Below are 18,571 nucleotides of genomic sequence, written 5' to 3'. Positions count from 1 at the left end.
TCCAATGGTTTTAGCAAATACAACTTGTTAGTATCCCACATTGAACCTTACAAGTATGTATACAAACATAGTAACTAAAATGTGTCGATATGTATACATCTTAACAATCGCTATGAAGTCTTTGTATGTCTTGACTGGGAAATCCGTTGAATCAAAGACCCATTCCATGCTATGTGAGAGCCAGACGCCTATGCAAATCCAGTGATCGCTGCATGAATTTAGTCATAGAAGGAACACATAAGCTCTTTTGCATCGAAGTTGTCACCGTCATCTGCATCCCCCTCACGTGCTTCGCCATCATTGCTGGCACCACCAGCATTATCATCACCTTGTTCATTGCCAAAGCCACCACCTTGTTGATTGCCAAAGCCACCACCTTGTTGATTGCCATAGTCACGATCCATTTGTTGCTCAAGATCGTCTGTGAATCAGGACAAGTATGCTTGGGTTTCAGCTTCATCAGCTAGATCATCGTCGCTGTCATCAACAACCATTGTTTCACCATGATGAATCCACACTGTGTAGTCCGGAACAAATCCTCTCCTAATCAGATGTTTTTTGATGATACTCACATCTCAAAATGCAATAAGGTTCTTGCAATCTTTGCAGAGACAAATAATCGTGTCACTATTCTCTTTCAACGTCGCTGCATGCTTCTCTACGGCTTTGATGAATTTGTCCACCTCATCACGGAAAAGAGCGTCGTGTCTTAACGAACCATACATCCAAGAGTTCCTGTAGTCCATCTTATAGAAACAAAACAACCAAAGAAAGAATATTACTCGAGAATAATTATATATACCTGAGACACGCACCACGGTAGTAGAGGATAGTTAATTAATTGACTATTAATGCATAAATATTTTAAAATATAAATTAATTGGTTCAAATAGATAATTTCAAAGAAAACAATTAGCAACATTTAATATTTCATCCACTACCTTTCATGCAAACTTCATTCCAATTTCATGGTAGAGGATAATTAATTAATGGCCTATTTATCCATAACTAATTAAAAACACACATTATAGAAAGGAATCAAAATAAATATTAAATGATAATTAGTAGCCATGGTAGAGGATATTTTACACATTAGCAATAATTAAAATCTTACACATTCACCTACATGCAAACCCTAGTCACATAAAGAAAAATTTGGAAAAGAAAAAAAAAACAAAATCCTAGATCTAGATCTAGATATAGGGTTTCATGACACATGCACCAAACTTCACTAATACTACACTAAAATCAACAAAGATGTACTAACAAAGGGTGCAATCTTACTTCCCTACCTAATTTACCCTAGTATAGTGAAAATTAGGGTCCAATTTCACTCATAACTAGCTCAAGCTCTATGGAAGAGAGAGAAAACCAAAAATCAAATTATTCACTAACCAACGAATTAAACTTCAAATAAAGAGTTGGAGAAGTATTTTCTTACCTTTTAGAGCCTCTCACCAAAGGATTTGAGATCAAAACCTCCCCCTTAGTAGAGCAATTTTTAGGAGGAGCCTAAGGCCTCCTAACTTTTTTTGTGTAGAAGAGTGTGTCCCGAGGTGGAAGAAGGAGGTAGCTGCTATTTATTCGTGCGCCATCAGTAGGGGTGGCTGGTGGCAGCCGCCCCCTACAAATGGGCACTGCAGGTGCGGCTGGTGATTGAACCGCCCTTACATATCAGCCCCAACTGTAGGGGCGGCTCAGATTACCAGCCGCTCCTACAGTGCCATCTGTAGAGGCGGCTGGGCTGCTAGGGCCTGAGGACGCCCACTGTAGGGGCGCCCCTACAGTAAAAATGTCCCGTTCCTAGTGTGAGAATCTAGCGTAGTGAGTTTGCGACTAATTTACGAGACGAATCTTTTAAGCCTAATTAGTTCATGATTTGACAATGTGGAGCTATAGTAAACATTTGCTAATGATGGATTAATTAGGCTTAATAAATTCGTCCCGTGGAGTATTAACGGATTCTGTAATTTATTTTTTTATTAGTATCCGAGCACTCCATACGATATCCTTACGTAACACCTTCTAAATTTTTATCACTCTAAACATGTTCTAAATTTTAGTCACTCTAAATCCATTCCAAATTTTAGTGACTCTAAACAGGCCGGGTTACAGCTGGAAAGCGCAGGCCACCCCCTTTGCACGCCACCCTTGGCCCTACATCAAACAGGGTCGATAAAAGGCATAGGCAGATATAGCAGCTAGGAGCGATGGCCGTACGCGCATACCTATACTAGTAGGACTAGGAGAGGAGCAGCAAATTAAAGGCATATATAGGCAAATAGTAGTAGTTGCGACCCCAGCGATAGAGGAAACAGTGCTACTGCTACGACTAGTGCTCGTAGCCGCTAGATACAGGGTGACGAGAGAGAGAGAGAGAGAGAGAGAGGGAGGAGAGAGGAGATCTTGATCTAGTTCTAGTAGAGTGCTAGCAGTGAAGCAAGCTGAGCTAGCTGCCAGGAAGAGGGGAGAAGGAAGGAAGGGAATCGAAGCAGCAGCAGCAGCAAGAATCGAAGCAGGATGGGGCGCGGCAAGGTGGAGCTGAAGCGGATCGAGAACAAGATCAGCCGGCAGGTGACGTTCGCCAAGCGCCGGAACGGGTTGCTCAAGAAGGCGTACGAGCTGTCGGTGCTCTGCGACGCCGAGGTCGCCCTCATCATCTTCTCCAGCCGCGGCCGCCTCTTCGAGTTCTCCACCTCCTCATGGTACGTCTGCGTCACCTGCCTTGCTTATTAACCCTACCTCCGTCCTAGCTCCCTTCTTCAAAAGCACACGGTCGCCGCTCCAAGCATCCATCATCGGATCTCCATCTCTAATCTCTACTAGCTCTTCTTGAATCTACAGGACCATCCATGCATGCGTGACATTTTGTGCCAAGAATTTCATGCATGTACGGAGTATGATGCTTGTTTGGAATTTGGTGTTCATCCGTGCCAACCTCAAGTTGTATACATTTCTTTTTTTTTCCCTTTGTGGATAGGGATATGTCCTGAAATTTCGCAGAAATGATATAATTGGTTTTGAGTTTGACGCTTTTTTTTGTGGGATTTCATGTGAAGGCTAGCTGTTTTCTTTAGATCTGTCTCTGGCTCACACATGTAGATCATAGCCTCATACATACATAGCTCCTGTATGTATGCTTCTTTTTGCTGTTTGGGGAAATACCGGTTTGGTCATGTTATCATCTCAGCGCGTGCTCTCACCTTTCCTCTTTTGTTTCTAACTTCAGTTAAAATAAACGTTTGCTATAAAGGGTCAGTCAATAGAAGAGGACAACACAGATGATCTCGATCTCTTCACAATCCGTTTGATCTATCTATCTGTAGGCTGCAGCTCTAACCCTCCTCGTCTCCTTTTTAGCGCATGTCAGCAGTGTTGGAACTGGTGGTGACCACCGAGTTCACGATCTTGGAGCTGGCTTGTAGCCGGCCCGGCTCGTTACGAGCCTGCGCTCCCACAGGTCCCAGGTCCACCGGAGCTACAACATACAGGTCTTGGGCCTTCCCAAGCCAAAAGATTAGCCTGATAGGTGGGGGTTCTCCCGCATTATATGTTGTGCTCCCCCACCATCGCTACATGATGTGGGACTAAACCCCAATAATCTCTTCCTTAGTCACACATCAGGGTGCCCCCGCCATATGTGACGCTCAAGATTTTTTTATCGGGTTTAGCTTTTTCTGACCTCGGGTACCGGCTCTGATACTAATTGTTGGAACCGATGGTGACTACTGAGTTCACGATCTTGGAGCTGGCTTATAGCCGGCCCGGCTCGTTACGAGCCTGCGCTCCCATAGGTCCTAGGTCCACCGGAGCTGACAACATATAAGGCCTTTGGGCCTTACTCAACCCAAAAGACTAGCCTGATAGGTGGGGGCTTTTTCCGCCTTATATGTTGTGCTCCTCCACCATCGCTACACGATGTGGGATGAGATTTTTTTATAGGGTTTAGCTTTTCTTACCATGGGCTCATGATACCAATTGTTAGAACCGGTGGTGACCACCGAGTTCTCGATCTTGGAGCTGGCCTGCAACTGGCCCGGCTCGTTACGAGCCTGCGCTCCCACAGGTCCCAGATCCACCGGAGCTGACAACATATAAGACCTTTGGGCCTTACTCAACCCAAAAGACTAGCCTGATAGGTGGGGATTCTCCCACCTTATATGTTGTGCTCCTCCACCATCGCTACACGACGTGGGACTAAACCTCAATAAGCAGGGGTTCATTAGCTTCTTCCTTCTTGCTTCCTAGTGATGTAGTACATCGAAGGAGAGCTTGCACAGCTACCTGCTGGACTGGACCATTCTTTACATATCCAGATCTTGTTGTGAACATGAACACATCATTTTTTTTCTCATGTGTTTATCATGCAATTTTTCTAGCTGTGTGCGTTATTATTACTGGTGAGTCCCTATTCCCTAATAATTCTTCCCTGTGTTTATTTCTCTTAGCTTGCTTGGATTTCACTGTTCCATTGACACCCAACCTCTGCGTGGCATGGCATCTCACATCTGCTAGCTCTAGATTCTACTGTTCCATTGGAGTGTTGAGACCTCTCTCTCTCTCTACGTCTTGTCAAATGTCTAGGCTCCTCTGTCGTCGTGCAAGCAAGCGGCTGCAGCAGGAGGCAAAGTTACTGATGAGAGAGAGGCACATGTAGTACTCGTACTAGGTGTGCTGTATCGATTGGCCCGTCAGGAGTTATCCCCATGCTGGCGTACTGCATGCACGCCTTTCACTCTTTTAGGCATGCAGGCAAGAGGGGCTATGCAAGGTGCATATGTATCCGGACCATATATGAACATCGTGTCATATCGTATGCAAAACAATATATACTACTCCTATAGTATAATCTGATGGAGAGAGAAAGTACCAATTCTTTTATGTGTGTTAGCTGATGCAGAGAAATCCAATGCAGGCTGACAATGCACATCATGTGTCAGTTTTGTTCCAAAAAGAAGCTGTACTCGGACTGATGATGAATGCGTCGGAGGGAGTTGTAAAAAAAATTACTGATTCCAGTTGTCGAAACTGTATTCAGTCAAGAATCCAATTTTGTATTGAGAGGTGTATGCATGCATGTGTTGGTCCAACCTTGTTCATTTGTCTAATTTAAGTGGAACTCTGAATATGATGGCTAATGAATATATCTTTGCTAATTTCTATATGTGGTTCTGTGCATAATTAATATTTTGCCGTTAGTTAATAGGAGGGGTAAAAATATATAATGTGATGAAGATATATGATTATTAGAGATGATATGCTACTGGTATTAATTTGGTTTTACCTTTCTATTAAATATAAACACAAAGTATTGCATCAAACTTTTTAATTTATTTATGTAAGCACATATCAATTGTATCAGTTTGTTGGTGTCTTGTCCTCTTGTTGATCCTCAATGCTTGCTTTCTCAACAGCATGTACAAGACGCTGGAGCGGTACCGCACCTGCAATTTTGCATCCGAAGCATCAGCTCCACTAGAGGCGGAATTAGTAATCTTATTACTGATTTATTTTCGCCACTTTTAGTGCATGTGTATGCATTTCATGTATGAACAGAAGCATGTTTTTTTATAGGATAAACGCATCTTCTAAGAACACATGGCTGGATAATTATTTCTGGAAATATATAAGAGATATGATACCGACAATAAATAATATGAAATCATGTAGGCAGATGTACGTGTGCCTGGGTAGATAATGTTTTCACTATTACAAAATAATAAACACTATGTTTTTAAATAAAGTCTTATGAAAGCTTTATGGTTGAGTAATAAACACAAAAGATGATATTACACATTCAACTTTGCTGTGGTATATGTACATGTTGTATCTAGGATATTCTATCTAATAAATAATGAAATGCTGGCAAGAGGTACTGATGGACATATAATACTTTCTAATAATTGAGTGTGTATAGTATCTCTACTGTTTATATTTTACACTTCGATCTTGTGTTTCATGTGCTAGCTAGCTGTGTAATATATCAGCATGCACCTTATGCTAGATGCAACCAATCATGACATGCATACCGACTCCACTTTTGGTCAGTGCAAAGTCATGTATATAATTAACATTTTCAAAGTAAAATGTTATATATCTTAATTACTGCCGCCTACAGCTACTAACTCGCCGCCTCCCCACGTTAAGCTGGACTAGTAAGCTAGGTTTTATCTATGTGCGTGCACCAAAATTAGAGACACATTTCTGTATTTAATTAATGGTCACGATTTTTCTCAAACTAATTATTAGACCTGCTTTTCTTGTTCAACAGAATAATTATCAGGAGTACTTGAAGTTAAAGACAAGAGTTGAGTTCTTACAAACAACTCAGAGGTAAGACATTACTTTACAGTCAGTGAGCTATGTTTGTTGGAATTGGAATATATATCTACCACAAGTGCCAGGCTAATTAGGTTTGGTTATCTTAATCTGCAGAAATCTACTTGGTGAGGACTTGGATCCACTTAACGTGAAGGAGCTAGAGCAACTTGAGAACCAGATTGAGATATCTCTCAAGCATATCCGATCATCAAAGGTAGCCAATGAAAATTGCATACATGCATTTATGCTCAGTACTTCAGTCAAGGTCAAATTTACCAAATTTCTAACCGGCCAGCAGTAAACAATGACATCATAAGATCAAATTTAGCAATTTCCTAACCAGCGACAAACATTTACAGAACCAGCAGATGCTCGACCAGCTCTTTGATCTCAAGCGCAAGGTGATCAAATCATTTTCAATATTTTTTGTTTTTCGGTCTCTTCCTAAAAGACTCCCGGAAATACTAACCAACAGTGAGGTTTTGCAGGAACAACAACTGCAAGATGCTAACAAAGACTTAAGAAGGAAGGTAATGCATTGTGAATGATAAGGCTCAGCCTGTGAATACATTTTATTCCTAGCTAGTGATGTGTTTGCATATTTTTTTTATATATATCTATATATACATGATCACTGTTTTGGCAATTAAATCCTCATTCATGAAACTGAGCTTCATTCTGCATATACAAGATCTGACACAATAAAATTATTCAGGGGAAATAAATCTATACCATTGTATAAACTACAATACACTTAAGATTGGCACGGTTTAAATACATAGTGCTGGTGATACTGATGCAATAGTGATGCATACAAAGACACTAAAACCAAAAAACTCCTGTAAATGAATTCCTAACAAAGGAAGGTATATGTTGCTAAAATTTCATAGCTATAGATTTATGAATTTAGACAAGTATTGTTGTTACCTTCTGTACTCCATCTGTCCATCAAGAGAAGTTTTGTATGCTCTCATTTTAAGTCTTCTATTATTGTACCAGATACAAGAAACTAGTGAAGAAAATGTGCTGCGACTGTCTTGCCAGGACATTGGGTGTAGTGGATCTAGTGGGCATGGTGATGAAGCCAACCAAGAACTCCTTCACCTTGCTCTTGATCCTTCCCTGCATATAGGGTGATCATTCTTCACTTGTTTCAAGTACAGAATTTATACACTACCAAATGATTAAAAATTCAGTATATATTTCTTATTTTGAATAAATTATATAGTTTTTTTTTTGTTTCTGTATTGTCAGAATAATTCAACAGATCACTACTGAATTGGTAATTCATAGTAAAGCAAACATGGAAATAACTAACCTTACAGTTTCTTAATAGGTGGTAGTATAATTAAAATAAGTTGCCATCGTGCAAAAAATGCTCTTGCATATTATCAGTGGAGTGTTAAAAAGCTGTAGTACCTGCAAAAAAATCCCCTGCAAAATGCTCTTCCATATTATCTGATCCTTTTACCCTCCTATGTAGGTATCAAGCTTACATGGACCACCTGAAAAATGATTAAGTTGCTTCTTTGTGCTCTGTGCTCTAGTGGCCATGGATCTTCTATATATATGTTGGACGTAATGCTTTTGACAAATCCTCTATATTTAACCATATCGGTCCTAGCTTTATGTACTGTATGTACTAAACTAAGAAGTCCTATGACTCTTTTGTTCAAGAAGAATGATCTGATCATGACTTTCTTGTTAAATAACCACCATATCTCATTTTGAATTGATCGTCTACTAAAAAGCAGTGCTTTTGTGAGTACTTAGCAACTAACATGTGATAAGGCTCTCTGATCATGTGATTAGTGCCATGTTACGTGTTTATCTTACTAGTGTGAGATTCGTCATAATTTTAATTGATCTGCGTTGTAGAGAAAAAGGGAAAAATGAATCCACCTGATGCAGGCTTTTGTAACATAAAAAAATAGAAATAGTCAACTAGTAATAGAGGCACACAATAACAATGGAACATATGTGACATGTTTAGAGCACTTATTACGACACATAATATAAATTTGAGAGTTTATATAAAAAATAAATGTTTAATTTGAAGCTTTATTGACATAATAATATGTTCCCGGCCAAGATATATCCAAAAGGCCAATCAGCTATTTATGTGGTACCATACTGGAATACAATAGTTTATTCCCCCATCCACCACAATTTTGTTTTTGTGTGCGACCATGCTTATGAACTAGCTTAGTATAACCATTTCCTCTTTTTGCATGAATAGTTTTTTTTCCTGGCATCAATGCAAGTTCAATATATATATATATATAGACGGTTGGATGGCCTGGCTACAGAATACCCTATTTTGTGGCCGGCTACAGAGAAATAGGCCTATGGGTGAGTATACTCCGGCTATAGAATAGTTATTCTGTAGCCAGGCCACCTGTCACCTTCTGATTAGTCACCAGGAGACCCCCTAGGTCCACGCATCCCAGGCGGTCTGGACTGTAGCCGAGCTCACGGAGCGAGCGAGCCGAGCTCACGGGGCGAGGGAGCCTTTAATTACTTAATTAGCGCCAGGTTTACAGCTAGGGTTATTACGATCCGATACAGCTCCGTCCAGAACACGTGCAACTGCATCGTACATTCGTACATGCAGGTTACGTCCTTCTAATCAAAACAGCTCCATCCAGATTACATGCAGGTTACGTCTTTCTAATCAAAACAGCTCCATCCAGATTACATTGTGTATCGTACGTACAGATTACGAGAATACATGACTGGTATTCTCTAGAGAAAAAAAACAACTCATTTACGAGAATGGCGTATACAAAACAATACCCGGTTTACTAGAATCTAATTTACTACACTGCTTTCAGTATTGTACCAGAACTCATATGATGCCACAACGCGGCATCATCGTTTTACCATAACGGTGAATCAAACAATACAAGGTATTTATCAATATGGCATGATCAAGTGACTAAAAAATTGTGATGGCCAGTTTACTAGAAGTCAATATAACGTTAGTACAGCAGTGCCTTAGAATGATATGTGACACAAACATAGGTTTTCTACTATGCTTTTCCTCTAGGCTGAAGCTCTTTGGAGCACATTCCATTTTCCCTGCCTCATTCATGTGGTGATATAGCAGGGAAACAGTTCCAGTCCTTCTTGTCCAACGAGACGCTGATTGCAGCACGTCGTTGGCATCTTCAAATGCACCGGCAGCTGCATGCCGCCCAGCAGATAAATTCAAGTCAATGCAGAGTGTTTATTTGCTGTCATGCTGCACGGAATATTGAACTCGTTCAGTTGTAGCTGGTAGGCCAGATATTGAATCCACCCTGTTGGCTGCTTAATTGAGCGCATCATGCCCAGAACTTGGCAGAAGGTTTCATCCCCTGCAAACCTCAAAAGTCCGGAGATGCTTCGTCCATATGTTCCGTTGACAACGTGAGGTAGCCGAGGATGGGGAGATGCGCGGGACTAATCCATGATGGCAATATATAACATTGACCAAATTGTGGCATAATTCAAAAAGTTTAGTATCACGCTACTTATAGAACCCAGATCCAGATAAATAAACTACAACCCTATAACCTGGTATTAATATAATTCAAAAAACTAGTAAATGATATAGTTAATTTACCACATAATTGATCAGTCAAAATTACAATAACACAACAATGGCAGACGTATTTTCTGACTGTGATTTGCGATAAAGAAAGTGCTTGACAACGGAATGGTAGTAAAGTATTTGGTTAATTTACCGCTGTGCAGGGTTGGAGGCCTAGTAAATTACGAGAATTATTTACTATGAAGCCTGATAATTTACTACAAGAGCGATAAATCATCCAAAAAATTATTTGTACCTAAAACCTATGCAGCCAGCTGGTAAATGGTGTTCATAGAAAGAGAGGTCTAACTTGCCAAAAATAACGTGGTGACCAGAATAGCGCTCGTCGTTTTTTAGCACAGTGGCTACACTAATTGAAAACTGAGAAGTATAATAGAAGTTAATAAGGACATGAGCACATACGTACGACATACTTCATGGGTCAAAATTGCAGTAACACAATGTTGATTGAAATAATTTTTTTACTACGATTTATGAGAAAAAAAAACATTCTGATAAGTTATTAACAGGAAACCATGAATTTGCCATAACATTGACAAGGTTCCATCGTAATTCAAAAAAAATAGTTTTGTGCTACATAAGACCCAGATTTTAGATAAATCAAACACTACTCTAAAACCTGGTGAAATAGGCATACTTAAAAAATAGTAAATTATATGGTGATTTTACCGCTGCCAAGGATCAACGAAGCTGCTAATCTAGAGGTAATCTGCTTCTAATCCAAAGGGAATCTGATCTTAGTAAAGTGGATTTTTTTTGGGTGGCTCACCACGCACCATGGAAAAGCGCTAAAAAATTGGACGAACAGTGAGCAAATAAGCTCACGAGCACCAATGAACCACATATATAGTAACACAACAAAATTGAACGTAAATTACTGACAGTGATTTACGAGAAACCCACTTCCTGATAAGTAATTAACATAAACCTACGAATTTACTATAACATCGACCAAGTTCCGACATTTCACAAATTTAGTAGTAATTCAATCACAACTCCAATGTATTTAGTAGTAAATCCGTCATTCAAAAATTTTGTCCATACATTATATATTATATGAGGACAAGCAGAGATAAGGATTCCTAGGACAAGCAGAGGCAATGTATTTTGTTCACAACCCACTTCCTGAAGACCATGGAATCTCACTGAAAAATTATGCACGGTCATCTGTGCTATATGTTCAGGATTAAAAAAATTACCAGAATTGTCAGTTATATGTGCAAAATTTCTGTGCGACAACTAATGAATGAAGATATTAGAGAAGTGGATTTACAATATATCTCATGAATGTTTTAAAATATTATCGCATAGTTACAGTATACCCCAAACTAGATGAAATTGGACAGATCCTAGTGACAACCGTTGTGCAATACACTTGTTTGACCAATTAATCTGCTAAAACAATCTAATTTCAATCTGCAGTGAGGGTGAGGAAAAGATAAAAATAAGGGCACGTGGTGCCAATCAGACCCCAAAGCTACTTCGGATTTGACATTCCCCAATGAAAAAATTAAAATTAGTGATGATGGAATCGATCCAATCAAACAGCTTAATCAGCGGGGGCTTTTCAGGTTCAATTCCTACAACGCAACTAAATCGGAGAAATAAACAAAACGAGATAGATTTGCCTTACCAGAATCGCTTGACAGACTAATCCGCGAGACAGCACGACCTGGCCTCCCGTGCGCGGGTCGGTCCTCACCATGGCTGTCCTGCCGCCGGGATCTGCCGGTCCAGACGAGGTCTGTTGAGAAGAGGAAAGGGCCCAGCCAGGCCGTTGCCGGGCCGCCGCCGCTTCCACCTGGATCTGACGCCATTGCCGGCAGGCAGCAACCCGCTCCAAATGAGGTCGCCAAATCGGGAGGGTGCTGCCGGCGCGGATCGGAGGGGTCGTCGCCGGGCCGTTGTTAGGCCGCCGGGACTCCCACCGACGACGTAGCGGCAGCGGAGAAGAAACAGGGCGGCGACTGTGTGCGTTGCGCAGCCATGACGAGCGGTCCATTACGACTGTGTGCCTAAAGACTCGTTACTCCCGGCTCGCGCTCGGCTCCTCCGCTAGGCTCGCCGGCTCGGTCGACTGGGAACCTGGAAGTGGGGCGGATGATCTCGATATGGACGGTTGGATGGCCTGGCTATAGAATACCCTATTTTGTGGCCGGCTACAGATAAATAGGCGCGCGTGCGTGTATATATATATATATATATATATATATATATATATATATATATATATATATATATATATATATATAGAACTACTACTCTATCTGGCTACAAAATAGCTTATTCGGTAGCCACTTTGAGTTACGATAATTACTATGTTAATTTACGAGAATACAGTAATTCCTTACTAAGTGGTTTACTATAATGTTATGGTAAATACCCCATGTGTTATAGTAACCCAACTATCGTAAATATGTATTGACATTATCGTAAATTAGTATATAAAATTATCGTAAACGGAGGTGACTACAGAATAACTTATTTTGTAGCTGGCTACTGAATATACTCTCCATATATATATATATATATATATATATATATATATATATATATATATATAGAGAGAGAGAGAGAGAGAGAGAGAGAGACACCATATCATTTCCATATCTCTCTTTTCCTAGGCATGAGCATACCATGTCACTTCTGGGGCCTAATCAACATCGTGGAATATGTGTTGTTCTTGTGGACTGGATCAGCATCATTGTCTATTTTGTAATAACCTGGGAATCTGTTCTGTAATAAGCGTGGAAATGTCCATCATCCTGTGTTGTCAAATAAATCACCACACGTATGTTGATGGAAAAGTCATCACACACTACACAGGATTCAGACGTTTTTTTTTGAGAGAACAGGAGGAGCTTGCGCCCCTACTGGTAATTTATTAAGAAAACTAAAACAAACATATGGAAGTTAAGTACAGGAAGGGTTCAAGAGACCCAAAAGGAAATGAAAAAGATAAGATCAATTACATTCTTTGTTCTAGCCATGAACTAATTTTTTGGCTGTATTTTTTCTTCGCTCGAAGAATAACTAGGCTGAAGACTTCTTTGAAGATAAACTTGCTCCTTTCTGTTGTTGCTTCTTCATTTCTGAAAATGAAATTGTTCCTTGAGGTCCAAATACTCCAGCACAAAATGATAATTATCTCCATGAAGAAAGGGACATTGAGCTGGGCCCTTACAACAACAAAACCTTTAAGTTCCAAGTTGGGGTAGGCTAGAGTTGAAACCCAACAGAAGCAATCAAGGTTCAGGCACGTGAATAGCTGTTTTCCAAGCACTCATATATAAGGCTAAGTCTTTGGGTATATTTCATCCTTTCAAGTTTCCTTTTATTGCCTCTACCCAAGTCAACTTCGGTCTTTTTCTACCTCTCTTCACGTTACTATCTTGGCTTATGATTCCACTACGCACCGGTGCCTCTAGAGGTCTCCGTTGGGCTTGTCCAAACCATCTCAACCGGTGTTGGACAAGCTTTTCTTCAATTAGTGCTACCCCTAATCTATCACGTATATCATCGTTCTGAACTCGATCCCTTATTGTATGACCGCAAATCCAATGCAACATACGCATTTCCGCGACACTTATCTGTTGAACATGTTGTCTTTTCGTAGGCCAACATTCTACACCATACAACATAGCAGGTCTAATCGTCGTCCTATAAAACTTGTTTTTTAGCTTCTGTGGTACCCTTTTCACATAGAACACCAGATGCTTGGCTCCACTTTATCCACCCTGTTTTGATTCTATGGCTAACATCTTCATCAATATCCCCATCTCTCTATAGCATTGATCCTAAATATCAAAAAGTATCCTTTCTAGGCACTACTTGATCTTCCAAACTAATATCTTCCTCCTCTCGAGTAGTAGTGCCGAAGTCACATCTCATATACTCAGTTTTAGTTCTACTGAGTCTAAAACATTTGGACTCCAAAGTCATCCGTCATAACTCCAGTTTCTAATTCATTCCTGTCCGGCTTTCATCAACTAGCACTACATCATCCGCGAAAAACATACACCAAGGGATGTCCCCTTGTATGTCCCTTGTGACCTTATCCATCACTAAGGCAAATAGATAAGGGCTCAAAGCTGAGCTGAGCCCTTAAATCTTCTAAAATCTGAAAGGGGTCTTGCAAGTGTGGAATATTCAATCCAATGAGATTCCAGTAAGCCTTGGCAAAGTCACACTGTAGAAATAGATGAGCTACTGTTTCTTCCGCCGATTCATTATAGAGTACGCAGTTATAAGACTGAAGATGCATATTCTTTCTCTTTAAAATGTTCCTGGTACTCAATTTGTCATGTGCTAGCAGCCAAAAGAAAACCTTGTGTTTGTGTTGGCAACAGGATTTCCAAATCCACTTAAAGGAGGGGTGTACCTGACTTGATCTCGACAGATGTCTATAGGCTTTTCTTGATGAGCACTCAGCCCTTCCCCAAATGTAGCTCCAATTATCATCAACATCCCCTGGGATGAATTTATGCAAGATCTCTTGTACTTCTAAGAACTGATCAAAGGTTTCCACAAAGAGAGGAAGGTTAAAAGTGTTAATGAGAAAAGGGTTCAATTTAGCAGAGGTCAAAGTCATGTTGGGCTCACTAGTAGAGAAACGACTTTTGATCCGCTTCGAAATTTGGCTTTAGTCCCGGTATTTTTCATGCCCGGGACTAGAGAAACCTTTAGTCCAGGTTAGTAGCTCCAACCGGGACTAAAGGTCCCTGCCCAACGACTACTGCGGCAGGCTTTTGCTGCAAGGGACCTTTAGTCCTGGTTGGAGCTACCAACCGGGACTAAAGGTTAACTTTTACTCCCAGTTGGTCCCTCCAACTAGGAGTAAAAGTCTACTCCCGGCTGGAGGCTCTGTCCGGGACTAGAAAACCCTAGATTATATTACCCATTCCTCTCTCTCTCCCTAACTTCCCTCTCCCTCCCTCAGCCGCACACCTCTCTCTCTCTCTCTCTCTCTCTCTCTCTCTCGCGAGCGTGCGTGGATCGAGCGCGGAGGCGCGACACCACCGACGGCGCACGAGGGCGCGACACATCCGGCGGTGGTGCAGGGCCTAGAGCCCGGATGGACGTGGGGCGTGGCACCTCAGGTGGCAGCGCGGTTGCGTAGGGTTCCTCCGATGGCGGCGCGGTTGCGTAGGGTTCCTCCGGCGGCGGTGCAGGTCTTAGAGCCTAGATGGACGCGGTCGTCCGCGGTAAGTCAGCTGCTGCTGCCATCCCATCTGCTGCTGTAGGCTACTCGCTGTTGTTGCCCTGTTGGTGTGCTTAGGTTGCTGGGTTAGCGGCTGGTGTTTGAAGGTGCTCCAGTTAATCTATTACAGCCACGCTTAGCAGTGAGTTGGACCTCTTAATTTGCAGTAGTTCTTAGTCAATCGATTAGAGAATTTTGTTTAGCAGTGAGTCCCTCCTGTAGGCAGGTTGCCTTAGCGCTCAAATTTGCAGAGAGGGAGATAGTAAGCTGGCAGAATTCGAGCTGTGGTCTGATTTTTTTTTCTTTTTTCATCAGTTAATGGATCACACTGTATAGCTCTACATATCCTAGTCATTATCATCTTTTCCACATCCCAAGTTGATTCACTTTGATCTGTTCAAAGAACAGAAATAAATAAATAAAATTATAGGCTGCAGCAACAGCTTTCGCATAAATTATTAAATACATGTTCGAGCCACTTTCGGCTCAAAATTCTTTCTAGCAGTTTTTGAGAGTGAACATGGTTATTCAGGTGGCGGTGAACAAGCGAGCATATAACCCAATCTTCAACTCGACGCGCTGCCATTGACAATCTCAGTGGCCAGGGAGCTCCTCCGGCTGTGGCCAGGGAGCTCCTCTGGATGTGTTAGGGCATGAATGTACTTTAGATATGTTAGGTACTTGGATTTACACTTGAGTTCCTAATTTCTATTGATCCTGTTCTTAGAACTTTTTACTTCTAACTATATTCATAGTTGAAATTGTTATTATGGGATGCTTCAGTTCTATTTAGTTACAATATTTGTTCTGTTGCTATAGAAGACACTTTTGGTGCTTAAAGAAATTAGGTGAATTTTGATCGGTAGGGCGCTGCGAAACACACTTTATTTTCTAGTGTGTGTAAAGAAATTAGGTGAATTTTGATCGGTATGCTACATCTGAAATAAATTTCACGTGTACTATTTTCATAAAATGGTGATAGTTTCTAAAGCATATACATAAGCATTATTCATGAATAATTTTTCTGGAGTTGCATTATTCATGATAGTTTCTGAAGCATTTACAGAAATTGCACGTGTTCTATCCATGTGCGTGTTACTGGATTATTCTTGTGGTAGCTCTACTGTTGATTTTTTCTAGCCTCAGATTCAATGATTATTCTGAATCTGAAGCTATTCAAAAGATTTAGTGATTAAATGGGCAACATATAGAAGCAAATGTTAGTATATTATTCTATTATTTAGCAGTTCGCACTATACATTATTCTCATTTTTCAAGCGGGGAGGCGAGAACATCTTCTGGCCTTCTGCTAGTAGCTCTGAGATGTCTCCTAGTAGCAGCTGGCGTTGGAAAGGATTCCTGTGTCGCTTGCTATTCCTCCCTGCTTGTCAATGATCATAACAAAGCTGGTTCATTAACGATAGAATAAGGTGTAGAATTGAAAATAGAAAAAAAAAGAAAATCTTTAGTTCCGGTTGGTTACCAACCGGGACCAACCGGAACTAAAGGGTCGTCCCATGACCTTTAGTCCTGGAAGAGAAACCGGGACTAAAGGAGAAGCCCTTTAGTCCTGGATTCGTACTCCCGGTTGGGAAACCAGGACTGAAGGGGTTTCCCAACCGAGAGTACAGCTTGTTTCTGTACTAGTGGCTTTTTTGAAAAGGAGTGAAGTTCTGGGAAAACTTGCTTTGGGATTTAGCCTAACCAAATATCATCCTAGAAAAGGCATGTACTACCATTTTGAACAGATACCGTGGCCATGTCCTTGAATTTATCTAGTAACTTGAAAACATTCATCCACCAAAATGATCCCTTTTTTACTTGGCCTGGCAATTTCCCATTATTGTAATACTTCTCCAACATGAGTTTCACCCAAGGAAGGTCCAGTTTATTGAAAAACTTGTGTAGATTCTTGATCAAGAGGGCTTCATTCTGAGTCTTCATATCCAAGACTCCCAACCCTCCTTCCTCTTTGGGAGTTGTCACCAAAGTCCAAGCAGCTTTTGCATTAACTCTATTGTTTTCATCAAAACCCCTCCACAGACAATATTTTCTATATTTGTCAATCTGCTCTCTGATGGTAACATGGAGGGAAAAAGTGCACATATAAAATGTTGGCAAGGCAGTAAGCACAGAGTTTACCAATTGTAGTCTCCCAACCAGTGATAGATATATGGAGGTGCATAGCAGTCTTCTCTCACATTTACTAACAATAAGCATGAACTCTTCCACTTTTGGCTTAGTAAGACCTAGAGGTAGCCCCAAATAGGTGAAAGGCAGATTCCGAGTTGAGCATCCGAAAGCCCTGGCAAGATGATTAAATTTCTCTGGAGATACATTAATTGGTACCATCATGGATTTCTGAAAATTCACTTTTAGGCCTATTGATTCAGAGAAAGAATGAAGGAGGGCCTTTAGAGTGAAGGGCTGAGCTGCACAACCATCCATGATGATCAGTGTGTCGTCAGCATTTTGTAGGATTGGGAAGTCACTGGAACATTGTAGGGGTATTGGCAACTTGAGCAGACCTAGGTCCTTTGCTTTATTGATGATGGACTGTAGCAGATCAGCAGCTAAGACAAACAAAAGAGGGGAAAGAGGATCTCCTTGCCAAACTCCTCTCTTACAGTGAACAACTTTTCCAGGAACTCCATTAAGCATCACAGAAGAAGTACTAGAGTTGAAAATTGCTTGCATCCAAAAAAATCTAGTTTGGGCCGAAGCCTTTTGCCCTCATTATTTCTATCATTGCCCTATGTTCAATCTTGTCAAAGGCCTTCTCAAAGTCCAGCTTGAGGATAATCATTTCCTTTTTGGATTTATGGCAGATGTGGAGATACTCAAAAGTCGAAGCCAAACTATTCTGAATGGTTCTGGATTTGATAAACCCATATTGGTTCTTGTGGACAAGACTTGTGATGAAGGGCTAGAGTCTATTAGCAAGCAACTGTAACACCCTGGGTGTTACATTGTACCGTTTTGCTAAAATATTGCATGAGCATCTTACTTATGTGCAAATGTGTATGACATGAATTACAAATCAATGTTCGGCACTGGAAACATTTATATGAAACAAGAAACGAATGTTACGTTTTGTGTCGCATAATATTGTTTAGTATTCTAATCGAATGTTTGTCGAAACAAAAATGCTATAGAACGTTTTGCGAACGGCGATAAAACATGTGCGGTCGAGGACAAGGATGGCTAGCTAGTACATCCCGTAGGTCGGATTTGGGATTCGACGCAAAATCGTTTGAATCGACGTCATTCCGAGTAAGTTTTAAAAGGGGTCGACGAAGCCGCTTTTGGCAAGTTTTGTAGGGCGATCGGCTTAGGAGGTTGTGCGATGTCATGACTTCGGTGGATAGCTTGATGTACCCTCTTGCGCATCGAACAATTAGTTTGGCGTTTGGAGCATTGTGTACAAGTTTTCTAACTGCTTTAAAAAGTGTGCA

The 18,571-nt window shown here is 40.9% G+C and overlaps 1 protein-coding gene across 2 annotated transcripts; it reads left to right on the top strand.

The window, feature by feature from the left end:
- The first annotated feature begins 2,333 nt into the window (after nt 1-2,333).
- On the top strand, nt 2,334-8,025 carry LOC136520336 (MADS-box transcription factor 5-like). Of its 2 annotated transcripts, none has more exons than XM_066513801.1 (8): nt 2,334-2,705; nt 5,415-5,490; nt 6,272-6,333; nt 6,436-6,535; nt 6,681-6,722; nt 6,810-6,851; nt 7,321-7,454; nt 7,805-8,025. In XM_066513801.1, the coding sequence occupies exons 1-8, from the start codon at nt 2,521-2,523 to the stop codon at nt 7,839-7,841; spliced, it is 678 nt and encodes a 225-aa protein (XP_066369898.1). In that variant the 5' UTR covers nt 2,334-2,520; the 3' UTR covers nt 7,842-8,025. The 2 variants fall into 2 exon arrangements, with proteins under 2 accessions (XP_066369898.1, XP_066369900.1); XM_066513803.1 differs by having other exon boundaries at nt 7,321-7,478.
- Nucleotides 8,026-18,571: the final 10,546 nt, after the last annotated feature.

This window comes from Miscanthus floridulus, chromosome 18 (genome assembly GCF_019320115.1).
Source record: "Miscanthus floridulus cultivar M001 chromosome 18, ASM1932011v1, whole genome shotgun sequence".
Classification (NCBI taxonomy): domain Eukaryota; kingdom Viridiplantae; phylum Streptophyta; class Magnoliopsida; order Poales; family Poaceae; genus Miscanthus; species Miscanthus floridulus.
The sequence above is the reverse complement of the archived record's forward strand: the minus strand, read 5'-3'. Positions and strand labels throughout refer to the sequence as shown.